This window comes from Pelodiscus sinensis, chromosome 1, assembly GCF_052426305.1.
Source record: "Pelodiscus sinensis isolate ZL-2025 chromosome 1, ASM5242630v1, whole genome shotgun sequence".
NCBI classification, from domain to species: Eukaryota; Metazoa; Chordata; order Testudines; family Trionychidae; genus Pelodiscus; species Pelodiscus sinensis.
In genome coordinates, this window is record NC_143052.1 from 47,631,508 (window position 1) to 47,652,241 (window position 20,734).

Sequence of the window (20,734 nt, forward strand, 5' to 3'; positions counted from 1 at the left end):
CTCCCCTCCTGTACTCATATCTCCTCCCAGATCTGGCTTCCCAATCTCCTATCCCAGATCACAGTCCCCTCCTGCCCTAGCGCTCACAAGCCAAATCCCCGCACCCCCTGCTCTATCCCAATTCCATGCCCTAGGTCACAATCCAACCCCCTACACCCCAGTCCAGTGTCCGCCTCCTTACCCCAAACTCCCTTCTGCACCCAACCTCCATCTCAAACCCTGCACCTTCTCCATTAATATCCTGGAAGAACGCAGCCCTCGACCACTTTCCAAATTCTTGGAGAGACCCCCCCCCATCAAAAATTATTGCCCCTCCTGGTCTAGACTGCTCCCACACGAGGCAGAGGAGTGCCATGCAGCCCCACTCCACTCCAGCCCCACCCAACTCCCAGCTGAGGACCTGGCCTCAGCTGGAGCCTTGCCCTGATCTTAGCCCCTGACTATAGCAGCTGCCAGCCCTGGCCCTGCCCCCATCCCTGATGTTCACTCTTGGTTGTGGCTCCTGCCTGCAGCACCAGCCCTGCTCCTGGCAGGGTGCAGATAAATTACATTTGGGGGGGGGGGAGGAGGGAAGGCTGAAAGAACATAAGAACGACCACACTGGGTCAGACCAAAGGTTCATTTAGCCCAGTATCCTGTCTTCTGACAGGGGCCAATGTCACATGCCTGGATCAAGTGATTCATCCCCGTTACCCATTCCCAGCCCTGACAACCAGAGGCTAGAGGCACCATCCTTACCTATCCTGGCTAACAGCCATTGGTGGACCTATCCTCCATGACTACTTAGTTCTTTTTGGAACCCTGTTGAAGTCCTGCCTTCACAACATCCTCTGGCAAGGAGTTCCACAGATTGACTGTGTGTTGTGTGAAGAAATACCTCCTTTTGTTTTAAACCTGCTGCTTATTAATTTCATTTGGTCAACCCTAGTTCTTGGATTGTGAGAAGGAGTAAATAGCTTTTCCTTCTTTATTTTCTACACACTAGTCATGATTTTACAGACATCCATCATATCCCCCATTAGCCATCTCTTTTCCAAGTGGAAAAGTCCCAGTCTGATTAATATTACGTTCTCCTCATAGGGCAGCTGTTCCACACCCCTAATAATTTTTGTTGCCCTTTTCAGAATCTTTTCCAATTCCAATATATATGTTTTGAGATGAAGTGACCACATCTGCATGCAGTATTCAAGATGTGGGCATACCACGGATTTATATACAGGCAATGATATTTTCTGTCTTATTATGTATCCCTTTCTTATTGATTCCCAACATTTTGTTTGCTTTTTTTACTGTTGCTGCTCATTGAGTTGAACTATCCACAATGACTCCAAAATCTCTCTTGAGTAATAATAGCTAAATTAGATCCCATCATTTATATGTATAGCTGGGATTATATTTTCCAATGTGCATTATTTTGCATTTATCAACTTGAATTTTACTTGCCATTTTGTTGTCCAGTGTCCCACTTTACCTTTGAAGCTCTTTGCCATCTGCTTTGGACTTAATTATCTTAAGCAGTTTTGTATCATTTACAAGTTTTTGCCACTTCACAGATTACCTTTTTCTCCAGGTCATTTCTGAATATGTTGAATAGGATTGGTCCCAGTACAGAACCATGGGGAGCACCACTAGTTACCCCTCTCCATTCTGAAAACTAGTGATACAAAAAGTTTGGAAATCACGGCTCTAAATGAAAGTCATACTGCAAGTTTTGAGCCTATTCTCTCTAAAGTCACTGGCAAGATTCCTGTTTATTTCAGTGGAGCAGGATAGGGCATACAAGATACACAGTAAGCGGTGGGGAGCCTTTTTCAGGTTGGAGGCTACTGACCCTCAGAAAAATGATTTGGGGGCCACACACAAGTGAGAAGCGACCCCCCCCAAAAAAAACAAACCCTCACTGACATGGTCCCTGGTCATGAGAAGAAGAAAAACATGCCTCACATTTCCCTCAGAGCATTGGGAGGGCCAGCCTGGGTTTTGTGTGCACCAACCCCACGAACCTGCCAGGAGGTAGGTGGGGTGTGTGTGTGTGTGTGTGTGTGTGTGTGAATCAGTCAGAAGCCCTGAGCCTTGGGGGCCAGATCCAGGTAAGCTAAGGGTTGCATCCAGCTCCCAGGCCTTAGGTTCCCCACCCCCTGGTTTAAAGGAACATAATTTGTGATTTTTTTTTTCTGTTCTCAGCAGTCTGAAAGATGCTTGTCATGTAATATGAATCAACATAGGGTGAAATCCTATTTAAATCAATGGCAACATCCTCACTAACTCACGTGGGCCCAGGTTTTGATTCACAGAAGGTGAATGACTTTGGTTCAAGAACTTGTCCTAAATATTTGTATTTTAACAAACTAACAAACTGAATTTTTGTAAGAGGAGAACAGATTATTTCATGTATCTGAGGGGTAGCCGTGTTAGTCTGAATCTGTATAAACAACGAGAAGTCCTGGGGCACTTGATAGACTAACACAGCGTTTCCCAAACTATGGGCCGCGGCCCGGTACCGGTCTGCAGGAAAAAAGTACCGGGCCTCAGCATGGCTGCCGGGGTGTACCGGGCTCCTGCATTCCCCGTGCGGCGCTGGGTCCCCCAAACCCTGAGCTGGGCTGGGCGGAGGATGCAGCCTGATGTCCCGGGTTCCCGGCAGAGATGTAGCGAGGGGGGAGCAGAGGGAGGGCAGTTGCCCCCAGGAACCACACCAGGGGGTAGCCGGGCTGGGCTGTGGGGAAGTGCGGGGCATTGGGATCACCTGGGCTGCAGGAGGAGGGAGGTGCCAGGAACCCAGCTCTGGACTCAAGGGAAGAGAGGGAGGGGCAGGGAATCACCACTGGGCTCAGCATGTCTACGCAGTTGGGAGAGGTGCAGGGAAACGGAGCTCAGCTGGGCTGCGGGAATAAGGAGGTGCAGGGTGCTGGGCTGAGCTGTGGGGGCGGAGGAGGAGGTGCAGAGCTCAGAGCTCAGTTTGCCTGCAGGAGGAGGGAGGTGCCAGGAACAGGGGCTAGACTCAAAGGGTCTGAGGGGTGGGAAATCAGAGCTAGGCTTAGCAGTTTTGCGGGGTTTGGGGGGAGGTGCAGGGAAATGGGGCTCAGCTGTGCTGTGGGGGAGCCATGCAGGGAACCAGTGCAGGGCTCAACTGGGCTGTGGTGGATGGGGGAAGGCATAGGGAACAGAAGGGGGGAGGGATAGCTCAGTGGTTTGAGCATTGGCCTGCTAAACTGAGGGTTGTGAGTTCAATCCTTGCGGAGGCGATTTGGGGCAAATATTTGTCAAGGATAGTACTTGGTCCTGCTGTAAAGGCAGGGGACTAGACTTGATGACCTTTCAGTTCTAGGAGATAGGCAATCTCCTTTAATTTAAGGGCAGCTCAGCTGGGCTGTGAGGGGCTGCAGGGAACTGGTGCTGAACTCCCTTGGATTGTGGGGGGGATGGTTTTGGGGGAGGTGCAGGGAACTAGCTGGAGTGGGCAGCTCAGTTGGGTTGCAGGGGAGGGAGGTGCAAAGAAGTCTAGTGGGGAGGGAACAAACCAGGAGCCCTGAAATGACCTCCCCTGGGCCAAAAAATCCCTTGTCTGGGACAAGTCAGGTCCAGAGGGTGCCAGACCAGGGAGGTCCGACTCCTACTCTAGTGCCCTTCTTGCACTCTCCCTCCTAGCCAGATACCCTACCCCCAATCTGCTCCTGCTCCCGCCTCTCAGAGTGCCTGTGTAGCACCGGGTACCCCAAGCCCTGGCCCAGGCTGGGTGGAGGATGCAGCCGGGTGAAACAGTGAAAAATTATTCATTTTTCTTATATGTGTTTATTATTTGGGGCTGCAAAAAACAGTATTGAAAAAAACTGGGTTCCAACTAAAGTAAAAAGTTTGGGAAACCCAAAGCTGGTATAGCCAGCTTTCTATTGATCTTACAGTCCATTTATCCAATCCACATTCCCTTAACTTGCTAGCAAGAATATTGTGAGTGTCCGTATCAAAAGCTTTGCTAAAGCTGGTACTGGGGGCTTTGGGAGGACCAGAAACAATTTATTTGCATAGTCATAATTTGCTTAATGAATATGCAAATATGCAAATGAATGTTACTGGTCCTCCAAAAGCTCGTGAATGGATTTACTGGTCCTCGCGTCAAAAAGTTTGGGAACCCCTGGACTAATAGATTTATTAGAGCATAAGCTTTCATGAGCAAAGACCCACTTCATCAGATGCATCTGATGAAGGGGTCTTTGCCCATGAAAGATTATGCTCCAATAAACCTGTTAGTCTATAAGGTGCCTCAGGACTTCTTGTTTATTCAGATTATCTCATCTTTTTTCTACGTCCCATTGATTCCAAGGAAGACCTGCAGGATCAGAACCAAAACTATCACCTCATGATTTCCATGTGGTTCCCTGTCTACCTGTCCAGATCCACCTGTGGTATCTTGTCTTACAATCTTATCTCTTAAAGATGGGGAACGGATCATCTTTTTCTGTGCGTCTGTACAGCATCTAATACAATGGAGTCCTCATCCATGACTGGTGTTCCTAAGTGATCCCTCAATACTAGTAGTAATAACGTTTCACATAAAAGAATTCACATTTTTCTGAAGTAAGTTGGAACTTAGAAAAGTTAATACACACACACAAAAGGGAAAGTCAATGAACTGAAATCACTACCAACATCAGGATTAGAGATGCATTTTAAGTTTGCAGCTACCATTATTCCAGTGGCATCATTATTAATTATGTCATATGTGGAGTAAGGATATCTTACCTCTATATTTAGCTCACTATGGGATTTTAGCAGATCTCTGGGAACCATACAGAAAATTGATTCAGACTGAAAGACGATGTTCTCACAACTTTTATTTCCAACTTTTAGTACCTCACCTTTAATAGCTTCGGAGTCAATGTTATTTCCCTGGAAAAAAATTTAAAACATTATTAATTAATCATTTAATATAACTCTTAAGAAGATGGTCTATTATTGATTCAGAAAATATTATTTCATGATAGCAAAAGCAAACATGAAATAAAACAAAATAATACACAATTAGCCTTCTCTTGCCTAGCCAGTGCGCATTTTTAATTTTTGTTAATTGCATTTTTGCAGAAAAACAAAAAGGGAAAGAAAATGCGTAAGGACAAACTCTGCTCTTAGTTACACTCATGCAACCCACGCGGATTTCTAAAAATGTAAACATCCAAGGAACATATTCTGCTGGTATTTTTACTCTCGCACATTTTTGCATAATTCACATGAGAAAGGAAGCATTATATAGCTCTGTTTATACAAAACTGGCATTCTGTTATCTACTACATTGTAGGCATCTCAAACATTTTGTTTTGTAAATGGCAAGGGGAGGAGATATATTATATTTATAAAGTGAGTGAAACTCGACAGCAAATTGCTAGCACAGAACAGGGCAAATTGTAAGGTAACCATACATCCTATTTTGGGCTTGGACAGATCCTCTATCCCAGATGCCCAACTAGACATTTGTTGATGGTCAGTTGACAAGAGCAAACAGGTAAAATGCCTGGTTTTGCCCCCCAAAATAGGATGCATTCCCTGGGGAGAGTGCAGAGGAACATTTTGTGGGGAGGGGGGCAAGGATGGGGAAGTGGCTCCAGACAGCAGGGCTTGGGCAAACAGTGGTGCCAAGAAGTGTAGGCCAGCCCTGGGTTGGGGATGAGAGGTTTGCTTCAATTCTATGTAGGATAGGAGGGGGCTCAGGCCAGGCCAGTTTTGGGAATATGGTCACTCTAGCAAACTGGATACAAAGAAACATGTTCTACAAGCCAGAGATGAGCATTCACTAGAAAAAATTGGTGGCATTAAAAGAATCCCATTCTGCACTCCTTACTCAGGAAAACTGCCCTTCACTACATACCAGACCAATATTATTATTGCTACTTGAATCATGTAAGAGTCCAAAGACCCTGTTCAGAATTAAGGAGGGTGGCCATTCATGCATTCCCAGAATACAGGATAATCTGGTGATTCCAGGAGTAGTGTGGACTTGCCCCTGGTTGTGAGATTCCACCCTGCGCATGTGACTATGCATGCTCAGTATATACAAGGTCACAATAGTGGGGGAAGATGGAAGATACCCCTCTTTCTCCATCCCCAACTTTGCTGCTTGAGCTGAGTGCATGCTATCATAAATGTAGAGCTGTGCAGGTTTGTAAGAATGGGAGAGAGAAGGCTATAAAAACTGCAAAAAGTGTTTGACCAGAAAAAAGTCTCTGTGTGGTTTGTGGCTAGGAAAGACACAGGATCGGGGCCACATCCTGTCATAGTCCCCCTTTCACAACAGCAGATAAAACCATGATCAGTTCTGTTCCCATATCAGAAGGGACAGACAATTAAAAACAGATGTCCAGCTTAAAACCAGGCAAATAGCCTTCCTAGGAGAAGCACTCTCTTGGTGCTGGGCAGCACACAAATATTTAAGAAAATATAGCTCCAGACAGCATAGTGCACTTGTGCTCAATCTTATAGGGACTCACAGCAGCACCACTTAATTAAATACCCTGTCTCTGAATCGGAATAGAACTGATGGACATTTTCAAGAGAATCTTAAGTAATGATCATATGCACAGCTAAGACAAACTGAAGTGTCTCTCTGTCAATTCTGACCTAGAGCTGCTATAAAGTTGGTTGCAGATGTTTCTTCTACGTCTATGTGTTTGCCTATCACTTCCTACATGCTACGACAAGCTGCTGACCTGATCTGATCGGCTGTTAAAATTCCTGCTTGTCTGGCATATCCAGCCAGGGGCTTAAAACAAACATTGCTCTGCACCTATGGCTTCCTTGTGAACGTCACTGGACTATGTACTATGATAATGGATGACAGAATACCCAAGGATAGACAGACTGATATTGTATTTGGGAGCCTGGAAGAAGAAAACTTGAATAATTAGTCTGTAAGTATGGTACAACACAATTGGTTGAACAGTGGCATAAGAGGAATTCAGAAAAAGAGCAGGCCATATGGGCAAATCATCCATTCCTTCTGCAGTTTGATGGTGCTCACATGGAAACTGAGACAGATCATTTTTCATTTAGAGATAGGATGCACTGGGCAGTTAGCAGGCCCAAAGTTCATAAGAACAGGTCACTGATTTCTTTTGTCAGGTAATAAGTAATTACATTTTCTTGTTCAGACAGAGTTTTTGTCTGTCCCAGATTGACAGACAATAAGATTTGTTCTAAATTGTATGCTTTGCAAGTTGGCAGGAGATGGGAGCATTTCATACGCAGTGTGCTCAGCTCATTGGGTGGGAATTGAGCAAGAGACTGCTTAGTATCACTCTGCCATGACCCCTCTGACCAGCCCAGGACTGGCACTGATCAACTTCAGAGCGTGTCACATATTTGGCAAAGGTTGTGATGAAGAACCTTGAGAAAGTGTAATATGGAGTTTTGGAAGCCTTCTACTGAAGACAAAAAAGGTCTGTCACTTTAGGAACACAATGCCCAGATGCACAAAGTCCTAGATAAAGCAGCTGAATAAATACAAATTTTTCTGAGCAAATTTTCTTATATAACTTCTTGTGCTCATCAAGGGAAACCAGAAAAAACCCTTCAGTTAGTATCCAGACATTTGTTGAAAGCCAAATGTGTCACACTAGATTAGTCCAATTGAAAAACTTGTGATAAAAGCTCCCTCTCCCTTCTAAAGGTAATTAAGAAAAAGATAAAAGAACTTTGGTTAGTCAGAACAGTTTGTTCACTGAAGCAAGTTTCCATTTAATTTCATGCTGTGCTTGCTTAATTATTGCTCAAAATAAGATCATGAGGCATGTAAACTTACGTGTGTATGGTTTTCTATGTGTCTATGGGTGAAGGGAAAATGTTGTCAGTATGGCGTGTAATGATCTTTTGGCTCCTGAATATACATTCCAAAAGTCAGTTTAGATGGAAGCATCCCACTATAACTAATTTTATTTGGAGGAAGATGTTAAATTGCTGCCTCTTCAAGCTTTACTCTAGGAGACAAGTTTCGACTAATATCATTCTCTAGTTGGTTGCCAGGAAATCATTTAGGCATTAGGCTTCAGAAGACAGCTGCTTAGGAAACCACAACTACAAGGTAAACTAACATAGCTGAAGTGTCACTGTGGTCACTCTCCAATAAACCAGTTCTTAACTAATCTCCACCATCATCGCTGCTTCCAACTAAGCAGAAACAGGACAACCTCTTGGAGGAAGAAATGGTAAATATAGGGCCCTTGTGGGGACTAAGCTAGGTGGGCAAAAGAAAGCAAGGAGTAAATGGGGAAGCACCAAATCCAAAATCTACATGTACAATAGCAGCCTGTCTGCATGCAAAGAATGTGCAAGACCTAGAGTGTAATGGCAAGGCTATGGGGCCACTGCATGAAGAAGCTGTGTAGAGACAGAGATTCCATGCTCTTTCTGGATGCTGCATAGCTGAACTCTGTAGAGGGTCTCTCCATAATATCAGTTTGTGGGCCAACTGAAGGAGAGAGGATTATGTGGACAGAGGTTCCATGTGCAGCTGGTTGGGAAAATGCCAATGAAATGCTTTTGTAAGAATTTGCTGATGTGTCAAAATCAAAATGTTTTGTGGAGATGGTTCAATTTTGAAGAAGTTCCACTGAAACCCAGGTATGGGTCTGATGGAATTCCTGGAAGCCTGCTCACCTAGCTCCTTGAAAGCCTACTTGCTGAACTGTTGAAGAGTCAGGGACCCCAGGTTTCTCAGGGTTCACAGTATCAGGACAGTCTGGCAGGTAGGCTGCCTCATAGTTCAGGCTCCCTTCCCTTTTGACTTTCATTCTGAATCAAAATGAAACCAGATTTCTCTCTATCAAAACCCTCCACACAGTGGAATTACTTTTCTTAGCCCACCTCTAGTTCCAACCATGCAAGCTAGACACAGTGGGCGGTGTGTGCTAGTACTCCCACACCCTTCATTAAGAGTATATGCTGGGATGAGAGGGAGAATTCCATTCCTCAGTGCACACAGCCTCATTACTTAGAACATGCCCTCATTCTCAAATTTGCACCCTTACTAAATTTGTAAATTTTAAGGCCAGAGAGACCATTAAGATAATCTTTTTTGACCTCCTGCATCACACAGGCCATAGAACATCACCCAGAAATTCCTGCATCCAAGCTTTTTAGAATGTCATTGCCAATAAGGCAGTTCCATTTTCCTCCACTGGAAAGGCCACAAAATTATAAAGGAGGAATAGATGAGTCTACAGATCTACAATTTCAAATACTGAGCTAGATCCTTACTCCTACTAATTCTTAAGTTTGCATCTGAAGATTCCCCAAGTGTTTTGGGGTTCATGGTGAGAAGGAGATATTGCTGGAGCTAAGTGTTCTCCTAGTAGTATATCTCTAGTATCAGCTCCTTATCTATAGTTCATGACAACTGGGACTTCAGAAGAAAGCAATAGAAGCAGAGAAGAATGCTCTAAAGAAATTCAGTGCTGCATATTTTTCTTCAGAGGTCAGCGGGGCTGACAGCCATCACAGCCCCAGGCAAGATGGGGGAGAGGAGACAGCTCTGCACCCCAGAAGGGGTGGGGCCTCGGGTAAAAGGGCCAGGGCCAGTCAGCCTTCTGTGCTGCCATGAGTGTGGCGCTGCCCCCATCCTTCAGACACACACGAAGCATGCGGCATTGTTCTCTGGTAGCAATTTAAAGGGCTCAAGGCCCCAGCTGCCGTTGCTGCCACGGTGGCAATTGCCTTCTTTGTCTTCCACATCCATCAGTAGGCCTGGAGAGATCCTTTAGAACTTTTCTCCAAACCTTCACTAAACACCAGCCTCTACTGCTCACAGGTGTTTGTGGTTTAGTACCTATTTATTGGTGTAAGCTTCAATATTATTACTGAATATTATTTACTGAATACTGTTTCAATTTAGCTTCTGTAAAGTGTAGTAGATCAGAGCCAACAATATAAAAGACTATCTAAATATTTCTTACCTTAATTTCCAGTTTATTTTGACTGTCCCTTGAGATCACGATGGGCTTTTCAAAAGGTTTAAAAACAGGATTATTCACATAATCAAAATCAAAATATGGGGACTTGACTCCATCAAAAATGAAAAACACTTTTGTTACAAAGGGTAGTTGCAAATTGAAGGATTTCAGTGAAGGAGTTGCACAACAGATTATCTCTGTGTTAGAACGATGGTTACATGTCTGTAATAAGATAGGGATATAGAATAGAGAGATTCATTTAATATACAAAAGGCACATAAACATTTTCAAAGACCATATCAATACTTAAAATATATACTTCAATTGCCAAACTTTTAAAATAAAATGTATAAAAGCTGCAGAGCAGTAGGAATCTTACTATAAAAAAAACCAAAGTAAAATTCTCATGCATCTTATGCCACATTTTTGTTAAATCTGAGTGATCAGTGCAAAAGCTTCACTTTGATGGCTTTTGCACACTTTTGAGGAAGTGTATGAGCAAACCTATTTCCTGGCAAGTGTTTTGCAGATAATTAATGGAAAGAAAATTTCAAAGCCAAGGATCATCAGTATACTATGTTCTGGTTGCTTTGTCACTCTCAGTGACACGACACAACAGCCAAAATCCTGCCTCTGTCAGAGGGACTCCCATGTGGAGATCTGCTGGAGTCTGGCACTTTATACTGCCAAAGTGACCAGAACATGACTGCCAAAAATGCTATGAGAACCTGGGGCACACACTCACAGATTTTCTTTTAAGATTATATAATTAAGGCTTTAATCTTGCATCATACACCCTGTGCCACAAAATCATGAATTTACTTTTAATATTATATAAGTAAGCCTCTAGTCCTGCTCAATGTGCCCAAACAAAGCACCACTATAGTCTGCCCACACACTGCATGCTACAGGATCCATTTCAGCTTGTATTTCCTGACAGCAACTGAGATGAAATGATCCCACAATGAGCTTTTGAAGGGTTATGTTTTTGGTTATACCTTTTCTTTTTTTTAAAAAATGATAAGAGAAGATGATAGAGCTGACACTGGAGATGGTCAGGACTATTTTGACAAAATCTTTTTTTCATTGGATCATGCTGATTGGTTGGGAAGCTCTCTCAGGTACAGGATGGACTTTTCCTGGTCAGAAAGACAGATATCTGCCACCTCAAGAGTGCCCATAGGTTCAGAGAGGACTTGAACCTCGGTCTGGGTGAATGCTTTAGTCACTGAGCTACAGGCTATTCTGGGGTGGGTCTTTTCTCTTAAACATTTTTTGAAATCTCTCAGTTTCTTTCCAATGAGGGATGAAAACAAAATTTTGAAATCTCAGGTTTCCACTCCGCCCCCCAACAATACCTCTTTTATTCCTACTTCTTCATCTCCATTCCTCCACTATGCACCTCAATAAGTGTAAAAATGAGTCAGCTAAGCTAAGGGTAGGAAATACATAAATACCAAAAGCAACAGCACTTCCTATTTATTTTAATATTCACCTTCACATAATACTTTGCAGCAGCAGTTGTAAGTGGCCCCTCCTCTGATATGTTGACCAGATTTTCAAATGAGGACACTCCTGATGGATGTCACAGGCAGGGGTTTGGTGAAGCATGAGGTTGATTGGAAAATAGTGAGCAAGAAGCCCTTCAATTGCACCCTCAATTCCAATAGTAAACATAGGGCATATAGTAAATATAGGGCAATTCCAATAGTAAACATAGGGCGTTGGGTACAGAGAAAGGAGCATTCATTTCCACAGAACTGCCTGCATTCTTGTCTTCTTGCTCCTTACCACTGTTTTATCCAGACTCACCATCATTGAACAGTTCCCTCACTCTCACCCATATTCCCTCCATTCTCTTACCCCATCTTGCCAAACCTTCCCCTCAACTTCCTCTCAGCATCCATATTTCTTAGAAATCTTCTCTTTCCTTTAAACCCTCATCTTGGATAATGTCCCACCATGCATGCAAAACTTCTCCCATTTGATACTAACTCAAAACAACCCTCCCCATCAGAAAATCCCCTCCATAGAGTTACCAACTTTCTAATCCCTGGAAAACAAACAACCGTGCTCTGTTGCTTCCCTAAGGCCCCAAGCCTGCCCCTCCTTTTCCTCTGCGGCCCTGCCCACGTGACTTCCCCTCCCTGTCACTTGTTCTCCCATCCTCAGGAAATCACCTGCTGCTTGCAGAGCCAGGCTGGGAAGAGCTGGTGTAGAGCCTGCCCACCAGCCTAATCAGGGCACAGCAGATCAGTTTCCAGAGCAAGGGGCTGAACTGGGGAAATCATGGCACAGCAGAGCAAAAGAGGATGTTAGTCCCTGGACAAGGAGCTGAAGAGGGGAAATCAGGGCACAGCAAGGTTGTAGGCAGACAGGTTACTCTCCCTCTGCCATTCTGGGTGGCACCAGTGTCTTCTTTAGAGTACAACAGTCCGGGAGTCAAACAGTTCTCCCCATCAGGGGTGGGGGGATAGTGGGAGGGACAGCACCTGCTAAAGAGAGCTGCTTCTCCAGACTCAAGCAGCAGCTGCTGTGTTGCATGTTCCCTTGTGGCAGAAGCTGATTCCTGAAGGTTGCCCGACTTTCCAGTTTCCCTACTCGATTGAACATAATGGTAGAAAATTGTACACCTGGCAACCCTACCATCACGCATAACAGCCCCTCAGGTTTTGCTTGACCTAGTCAAGGGGCAGAGGATGCAAGGGGAGCCTATATCTACAGGACACATACCTTGAGGGCCACAGTGGCTGTCTTTGAGGCTATAATATGAGTCAGTCCCAAAGAGGCCTGTGTTCTGTACTCTGAGGCTAGGTCTATATTACAGGGCTTTTTTTCGGAAAAAGCTACGCAAATTACGCTTGGCAATTTGCATAGCTTTTTCCAATTGCTTATCCGGAAGAGGGTTTTCCACAATTTGGCTCCATCTAGATGGGGCCAAATGATAGAAAAGCCTCCTCTTTCAGTGGAGCCCTTATTCCTCATAGAACGAGGTATACAGGGTTCCCCAAAAGAGCGCGTTTGCTCTACCACACACACACACACACACACACACACACACACACAAAAGCATAAGAGCAAACACGTTCCCTGGATGCGGCAGAATTTTTCCAGGATACAACTGGTATCCCAGAAACCTCCTGCAGGTTAGACGTACCCTGAGTCTGCTCCCTTTCCTACCTGCAGCTCATATGCAGATGGCATTACTTCAGTTCCGCAAGAAGTCCCCCAAAGATAAGCACTGCACCCTCCAGCTCAGCAGCCACTTCACAGAGACTATACATGTCTGTTGCATGGCTGACAGTTGGGGCATTAATCATGGTTCTTAGTAGGGATGTCAATGTGTAGTAAACTAAATAATTAACCAACAAATTTGGGCTTATTGGTTAATCATATATACTACCCATATACTATATTATACTGCCTGTATCAGAGGCCGCAAGCAGGGGGAGGTGGGAGCCAGTACCTTAGAAGCTGACTCCACACGAGCACTGGATCCTGCAAATCTACCTGCCCTTCCCCCACGCTGCTGCCTCTGATAGAGAGGCAGCTATGCAGAGGATGAAGGGGTAGGGGGAAGATGATACACGTAGGATGCTGGCTTTCAAGCTGGCTGACTGTACATATCAGCGCCCACGGAGCTTCTTGTCCCCTGTGCTGCCGCCTCTAGATCAGAGGCACCAGTATGGGAGGCGGGGGGAAGGAGCTGCTGCTGTGGGATGCCCAGGCTCGCCGCGGATAGAGGCTGACTCTCCACGCCTGCCCCCCGCATTGCTGCCTCTGATGCAGTGTGGGGTGGCAAAGGGCTACCTGGGAGTGAGGCCGGCAGCACAATGGCTGCCGACCCTGCCTCTGGGGGCTACCGAATAATTGTGTAATTGCTAACATTTGATGCAATTACACAATTATTCAATTAATCAACATCTAACATCCCTAGTTCTTAGCACTTCCAGCTAGGGTGACCAGATGTCCTGATTTTATAGGGACAGCACTGATATTCAGGGCTTGTCTTTTCTAATTGCCTATTACCTCCTACCCTACCCCAATTTTTCACACTTGCTATCTGGTCATTCTACAACCACCCTTACTGTTCTGTACTCTACCCCACCTTTCAAATCCCAAGAAAACTAATATTATTGCAGAATAACTCTGTATATATAAATAGAGCCAAATATTCCTTTTTAGTTATATTGATTCTCATTATAAAAACCAACCTGAACAATTTTCCAATTGTTTCTTTTATATCAAGTTAATGCAGTACAATTTAGCTCTGTATCAAATTAGCATAATAATGTTTAAAGCCATTTACTCACACTAGCTTGAAAAGTGGGATTAAATTATCTGTCCATAGATCAGCATTTTTTCTTATCACCACAATAATTCATGTTTTCATATATAAGAGTATGAAATCTTAGCTCTGCCAAAAAACCCCACCTTTTTTAAGAATCTGGAAAGGCACACTGGAGTTTTAAATTTATACTATAAGGTTGACTTAGCTATGGACTGTGGGCCCAGTTCTGCTCTCAGTTAAATGGCTGCAGCTCTCACTGAAGAAAATGGGAATTGAACCCATGTGGTATTTGGTTTTATGGATCATATTCTGCCTTCAGATATACCTATGTACTCCTGCTGACACCAGTGTGATCTCTGAGGTGCAAGAGAAGGTAGAATCAGGCACCTTAATTTTATAGTACAACTAAATTATGTCCTTTTCTATATTTCAATTGCATTTGTTACTAGGGCTATGTCTAGACTGCAAGCCTCTTTCGAAAGAGCGTCTAGACTGCAAGCAGTACTTTCGAAAAAGCAAGCCGCTTTTTCGAAAGAAAGCAGCAAGTGAGTCTGGATGCTCTCTTTCTAAAAAGCCCTGTTGGCATTCAAGAACGCCTTTTTTCGAAAGAGCACTTTCGAAAAAAGGCGTTCTTCCTCGTGAAATGAGGTTTACCGCCGTCGAAAGAAAAGCCGCGTTCTTTCGATTTAATTTTGAAAGAACGCAGCTGCAGTCTAGACGCAGGTGATGTTTTTTCGAAAAAACCCCTGAGTCTGGACACTGCCTAGGCTCTCTAGCACATGGACCTACTACTGTTGGCGTGAAACTTTATTTTAACCAATAATATAATACTTTGTTGAACTTCAGTAAAAGTATGTCTACACTGCATGGTTATTTTCGGATATACTGTAGGTATCCCAAAATAGCTACTCTGCATCTACAGAAGCTGCCCATTATTTTGAAATATTTTTCAAAATAATGGGCGCATTATTTTGCCATCCTGGTAAACCTTGTTGCACGATGGATAAGGGATGGCTCTGTGTAGCTAAGCCAAATTTCAAAATAAGTTATTTCAAAACAGTTTTGAAATAAGTTTTGCGTATCTTATTTCGAGTTTAGGGTGCTGTGTAGATGCACCCTCACATACATATGTTTACACAACCAAACACATTGTAGATAATCATTATACTTACTTGATTAATGTAAAATCACTACACATCTTATCTACTGAACAACAGTGATGTCTTTTAAATCAATAACAGTGGTATTCATAACTTTGTTTGTGGGTATCTGTTGGAATTGGTTCTGAACCCATCTACTTTATCAGGACAGTCTCTGAAGCAGATGCTCTCAGAGAATGATAAAAATCTAATAATACTCTTTAGAGGTGAGGCAATGTGACTGATTGGTAAGGTCAAAATAAATCTTATTTGCAATGCCCTTTTTGATACATGATATGACATGACATTTTTACCTTGAAATTGGTTTTAGCAATTGAAGAATATGATTGCTTAGTTTTCAAGAAATATTGGATTGAGAATCTATAAGGAAAGAATTATAATTCAATCAATTGCCTACTCAATTAAGATACTGCCTATCAGGCAGCACCTTTAACTTTTATTTAATTAGGTTTTATAATACATTTACTTTAAAAGCTGAACCTGTGTTCTGCTTATGACTAATTTGCATCAGAAGAAAATGAGGAAGAAAAGATGCTGAATATGTGGAGTGTTTCACAAGCACATAGCAAATACATTTACCAAGCAGAGAATAATGACCCTTCACATAACTCATTTGACTCACCACAAAGGCATGGTATTTTTGCCTCATTCATAAAATGTGACTCTTGAGGCAATTAGTAAAAGCTTCATTTATAGAACCTGAACTTCAAGCCAGTTTGATTTTTTTTCCAGCAACAGGATAAAGAGCAGAAATCTTTCTCCATAATTAAGGGTCACCTGAAGGTTGACCCAGATAACACAGGGCAAGTATGATGCATGTTACAGGATTTGAAACAGTCAGAAGTGGCTGAGAGGAGGTCTTCACTTTTGAATCTAAAATCTGGGGTTTTCCAATGATGAATAAAGGAAATGAAAGATGGATGAGATCTACAGCAATTTGAGAGACTTTTATATTGTCTCTGTTCCTCTAGCTATCTCTATCTCAAAGCCCAAAGGATGATTTTTCAGTAATCTAATGGATGGCAAAATGAGAACTATGGATAGAAATTCAGTAGCTGGCTTGGGGAGTGCAGTTTCTCATCTCAAAATGATTTTCTCTCTTGGTGAGACCATCAGAGATAATCTTACTTGGTCTGTTGATAATGAAGATCTGCCACAGAATGCACCAGCCTTTGGAAGCACAGATGCTGCTGTTTAGGCTGGTGCACAAGTGAGTATTAATGATTCAGTGGCATCTCCTTTGTTTCTCTTCTAGTCACCTTATTGGATGAAAACAGAGAAAAAGAGTTGAGATAGAATATACACTAAGAGGTCAGATCTCTGTGTCAGGTAATAGACAGAACTGGATCCTCACCTGATTATGACTTCCTGATTCTGAAGGCCAGACTTAGCCTCAATATAAATTTCAGCTGCTACCGCTGGCTTAGAATCTTTAATGGCCACTACGGTCACTGTATCTTTGCACTCCCCCTTTTTACCTCTCTGCAGTCCATATCACAGGAGCAGCTGCAGGGAGTTCCCCTCCAACAAAGGAATTCTCTGCGGGGTATTTGTGGCAGGCTTATGGTTAAGGTATATGACTGAAGGGCAGGCTGGGGGAGGCTAGCTCCCAGCCCCACCTTTTCTCCTTTTGGGAGAGCTTGAAGAGACAGACAGACAGACACAGACAAACACACAGGCTATGTCTAAACTACATGCCTCTGTCGAAAGAGGGACGTAAATTAAGTAGATCAAAAGTGCAAATGAAGTGGGGATTTAAATATTCTACGCTTCATTTGCATAATCATGTCTCAGTGGTCTTTTGAAAAAGGGTATTTAGAAAGTGAAACCGCGGTCTAGACGCGGATCTTTCGGAAAAAGAAAACACTTTTCGAAAGATCCTCAGGAGTACAGGATCTTTCAAAAAAGTTTTTTTTTTCCTGACAATTCTGTTCTGGGGGGCTTTTTTTTCCTCTACAATTCTGGTGCAACTCTTCGCATTTTTTGCACCGCTGTTTTGGCTATCTTTGTTAAATGGGTTGGCCACCCCTGGTTTAGGGTCAAAGTTCACAGAGAAGCATAGGGTAGGCAGCAGCGAAGCTCACTCTGCACCACCAACCCCTGCAGGATCTGACTCTGTCTATATTAACTTCTCCCCACCCACTCCCTTTTCAATGTGGAACCTGTCTTGAGGAATAAATCTGGGGGCAGAGACTGGTGGTGGAATGCCTGGCAGTGAAACTCAACAGGAGGTTGACTGGCACAGAAGTACAAAAACTCAGAGGCAATAGGCTCCAATGTTTCCTTCTTCAATTATTTAATTTAAAATGTAAAAAAAAAATTGTGATGTGATTTCTTATCTGTGCTTATCTTGAAGTTTGCTTTTTTGAACTGTACTATTTAACTTGAGATAAATCATCACTCACGTCTCAAGTACACGTCCATTCCCACACGATTAAAGCGAAAGGCAGTTTTGGCAGTTGGCTTCAATAGAGCATAAGCTGTCCCTATAATTTCTTTAATCCTTTACTTTGCACTGCTTTCAAATTACAAAACTTACCTATAGAATCTTTTATAGATATTATTAGTACTACGCCCGGTCTCCTTTAGGAAGGTTAATTTTCTGACCCCAACCAAGTACCATAATAGAAAACAGTCTTAATTTACTCCCCTTCCCTCAGCTTCAGGTTCCACAGGTGTCTGACCCCCCTTCTCCTAGAAGCTTCCCAATTTGAGTCCCCTCTACTCCCTTCCTGAAAGAGTAGCCCCAGGACTGCTTCCCATTGTGACAAGGACTCTGATACAGCCAGTTTCCCTCACCTCCATTCTTTTCCACCTTTCATTTACTGCCAGCTGGTAGCCCTTTATAGTGCGACTTGTAGCCTAGCCCCCTTGCATTGGCTGTATTGGGATACCTCCTCTGACACACAGGCACTGGGCCTGGTTCTACTCACAAGGGCCAATTCCCCTGTGACACTTCCATCGACTCCAGTGGGGGGCAGGATCAAGCTCTCTCGGCACAAGGCACAAGCAAGACCAAAGGGACTAGGAGCCATTCAGGTTATGAAAATTAGATGATATTTTATCATCCAGGAGACTGACTCACCACAGTGACGTTCCTTCCTAGCTTAGGTACAGTGATCACCATCTGAGGAAGAGATACTGAATTCAAGTTGATTCCATCAGCAGTAATTGTGCTCCCACCACTGGTAAAAATTAAAGATTAATCATTACTATTGTATTTTCTAGAAAAAAAAACATATAACCACATATATTTTAAATCAAATTACAGCATGGAAACAAAATTAAAGACATACAATCTGAATAGGGAATACAAGCTCAAATATAGCTTAGAATAGTCATATTTAATTCTTGTAATTAAGTTTCTTTAACAACACAAAATTGTATTATCATGACTATAAATATGACACATGTATGTATGAGCTGTTTTGCCTTAGAACTCCCTGTGACATTATCGGATTACAATATGACCACATAGATCATTGTTATAACTAGGGATGTTAAATTTCATTTAATCAACTAATTGACTAGTCAAAGTATTTTCCACTGACTAGCTGATTAATTGATAAGTGGGGGAGGCACAGCGGGGTTAGCTCTGGCTAAAGGCTGTAAAAAGGCTGTGCTTCATTTAAGGCTGGTACACAGCAGGAGGACCGGATGTGAGCCGGGAATCAGCAGCCCTGGCTCACACCAGGTCCCTCTCCACTCCCCTGCTGTGCTTCTGATTTTTAAATGTATTAAAAACTGGCAGGCTCCTGCACTGGCTCTATTTGAGGCAGCAAGGGGGGAAGCAACTAATTGATTAGTTGCTTATATCCCTAGTTACAACCATTGTTATATTTTTGCAACAAATCTTATACAATGGTTGTCGAATAAGGTGTCTATGGAAAGGTTATGATTTGCTGAATATGACTGTGCTATTTGTATGCATGTATCATGCATGTTTGTATTGAAGGTATTGGCTCTATACCTATATTTTGAATGTTTGCTCCTGAGATAACACCCACAAGGTAGTTAGCCAGCACATCTTGAAAGGACTAGTCAAATTAAGTGGTTTAGAAAGGATACTTACCTCACAATGGACCATGGAAGATGCCCCTCAACAGTGAATGGACTTTCCTGTGCTTGTTCCATCTGATGTACAGCTAATGGCCACTAATGTGTCTAAGTAAAATTACGCATTGCCATGTGACTTACATTATAGGACAGGGGTGGGCAATAATTTTTTACCAGAAATTTAGTGGCCCTGGGTTGCCCTAGCAGGGGTAGGGCCTCAGGCAGAAAGGGGCAGGGGCCTGGATACTTCCGCGCTTCCCCCCCCCCACAGACCCTGATTGGTCTATCAGTGGGGGGAGCGCGTGGAGTCTTTACTGCCCTCACCCCCACAGAGAACCGCCAGCTGCTCTGAACAGCCGGTGGTTTCCTCTAGGTACCCATGCCCCTAGTGATGGGAAGAGACTTCACACGCTCCCCCCACGCCCAGGTCACTCAGGTCCTGGGGGCAGGGGTGCACATGGAGTGCCGTGCTTAGAGTCAACTGCCAGCTGCTCCCAGGCCGATCAGGCTTTGGGGGGGCGAGAGGAGCATGTGAAGTCTCCTCCCACCCTGCCCCCATCCTACAAGCAGCATGCAGTGCTTCTAAGCATCACAAACTCTTTGCAGGGCAGGGGCAGAGTGGGACGAGACTTTGTGAACATCCCCCCGCCCCCAGGCCTTGATTTGCCTGGAGGCAGGGTAGTGGCAGGACCACCGCAGGCTGGATCAACTCACTTGGCAGGCTGGATCCAGCCCTTGGGGGCTCTTTTTTTACCTACCCCTGCTATAGGAGCATCGTAACCAAGGGATCAAGGATCTTTCAATGATTTGGAACAACCAAAGAGTTGACTTAAGCCAGCAGTTTACTGCATCACTGTTACAAGCCTAAAACAAGAACTTTGCAGTTACTGTATATACTTGACTTCTTTAACCTATTTTAACTCTTACCTTTGTTTCTTTCTTGTTATGAATAAACTTTTAGATTTTAGATACTAAAGGATTGGCAACAGAGTGATTTTTGGGTAAAAGTTGAGTTACCGTAAATTAGCATATATAACCCGCGTCCATGTATAAACCACACCCTTGTATTACCTGCAGTTTTTCTATCCTGTGTAAAAAAAATAATGGATTACCCATGGACGTGTATAACCCACAGAGACTTCTGCAGCAGCCCTGGGCACTTGAGCAGCAGCGCATAGAGAGCAAACACAAGGCGACGGCCATCCTGCTGTCAGCGAGCCCAGCCAGCCTGCAGGACAGGAACCATGCTCATGCCCAGGCCCACTCTGCCCCACGCAACCAGGCACCACCCA

At 43.7% G+C, this 20,734-nt stretch overlaps 1 protein-coding gene across 6 annotated transcripts in view; it reads right to left on the reverse strand.

Moving 5' to 3' along the window:
• Positions 1-20,734, reverse strand: part of MET (MET proto-oncogene, receptor tyrosine kinase) — a 129,803-nt gene that overhangs the window by 24,676 nt on the left and 84,393 nt on the right. For all 6 annotated transcript variants that reach the window (XM_014573355.4, XM_014573354.4, XM_075929236.2 and 3 more), the window contains exons 10-12: positions 18,472-18,571; positions 9,939-10,157; positions 4,741-4,887 (exon numbers count right to left, since the gene is read on the reverse strand). In XM_014573355.4, the coding sequence (XP_014428841.2) occupies positions 4,741-4,887; positions 9,939-10,157; positions 18,472-18,571 (466 nt within the window). The remainder of the gene's footprint in view (positions 1-4,740; positions 4,888-9,938; positions 10,158-18,471; positions 18,572-20,734) is intronic.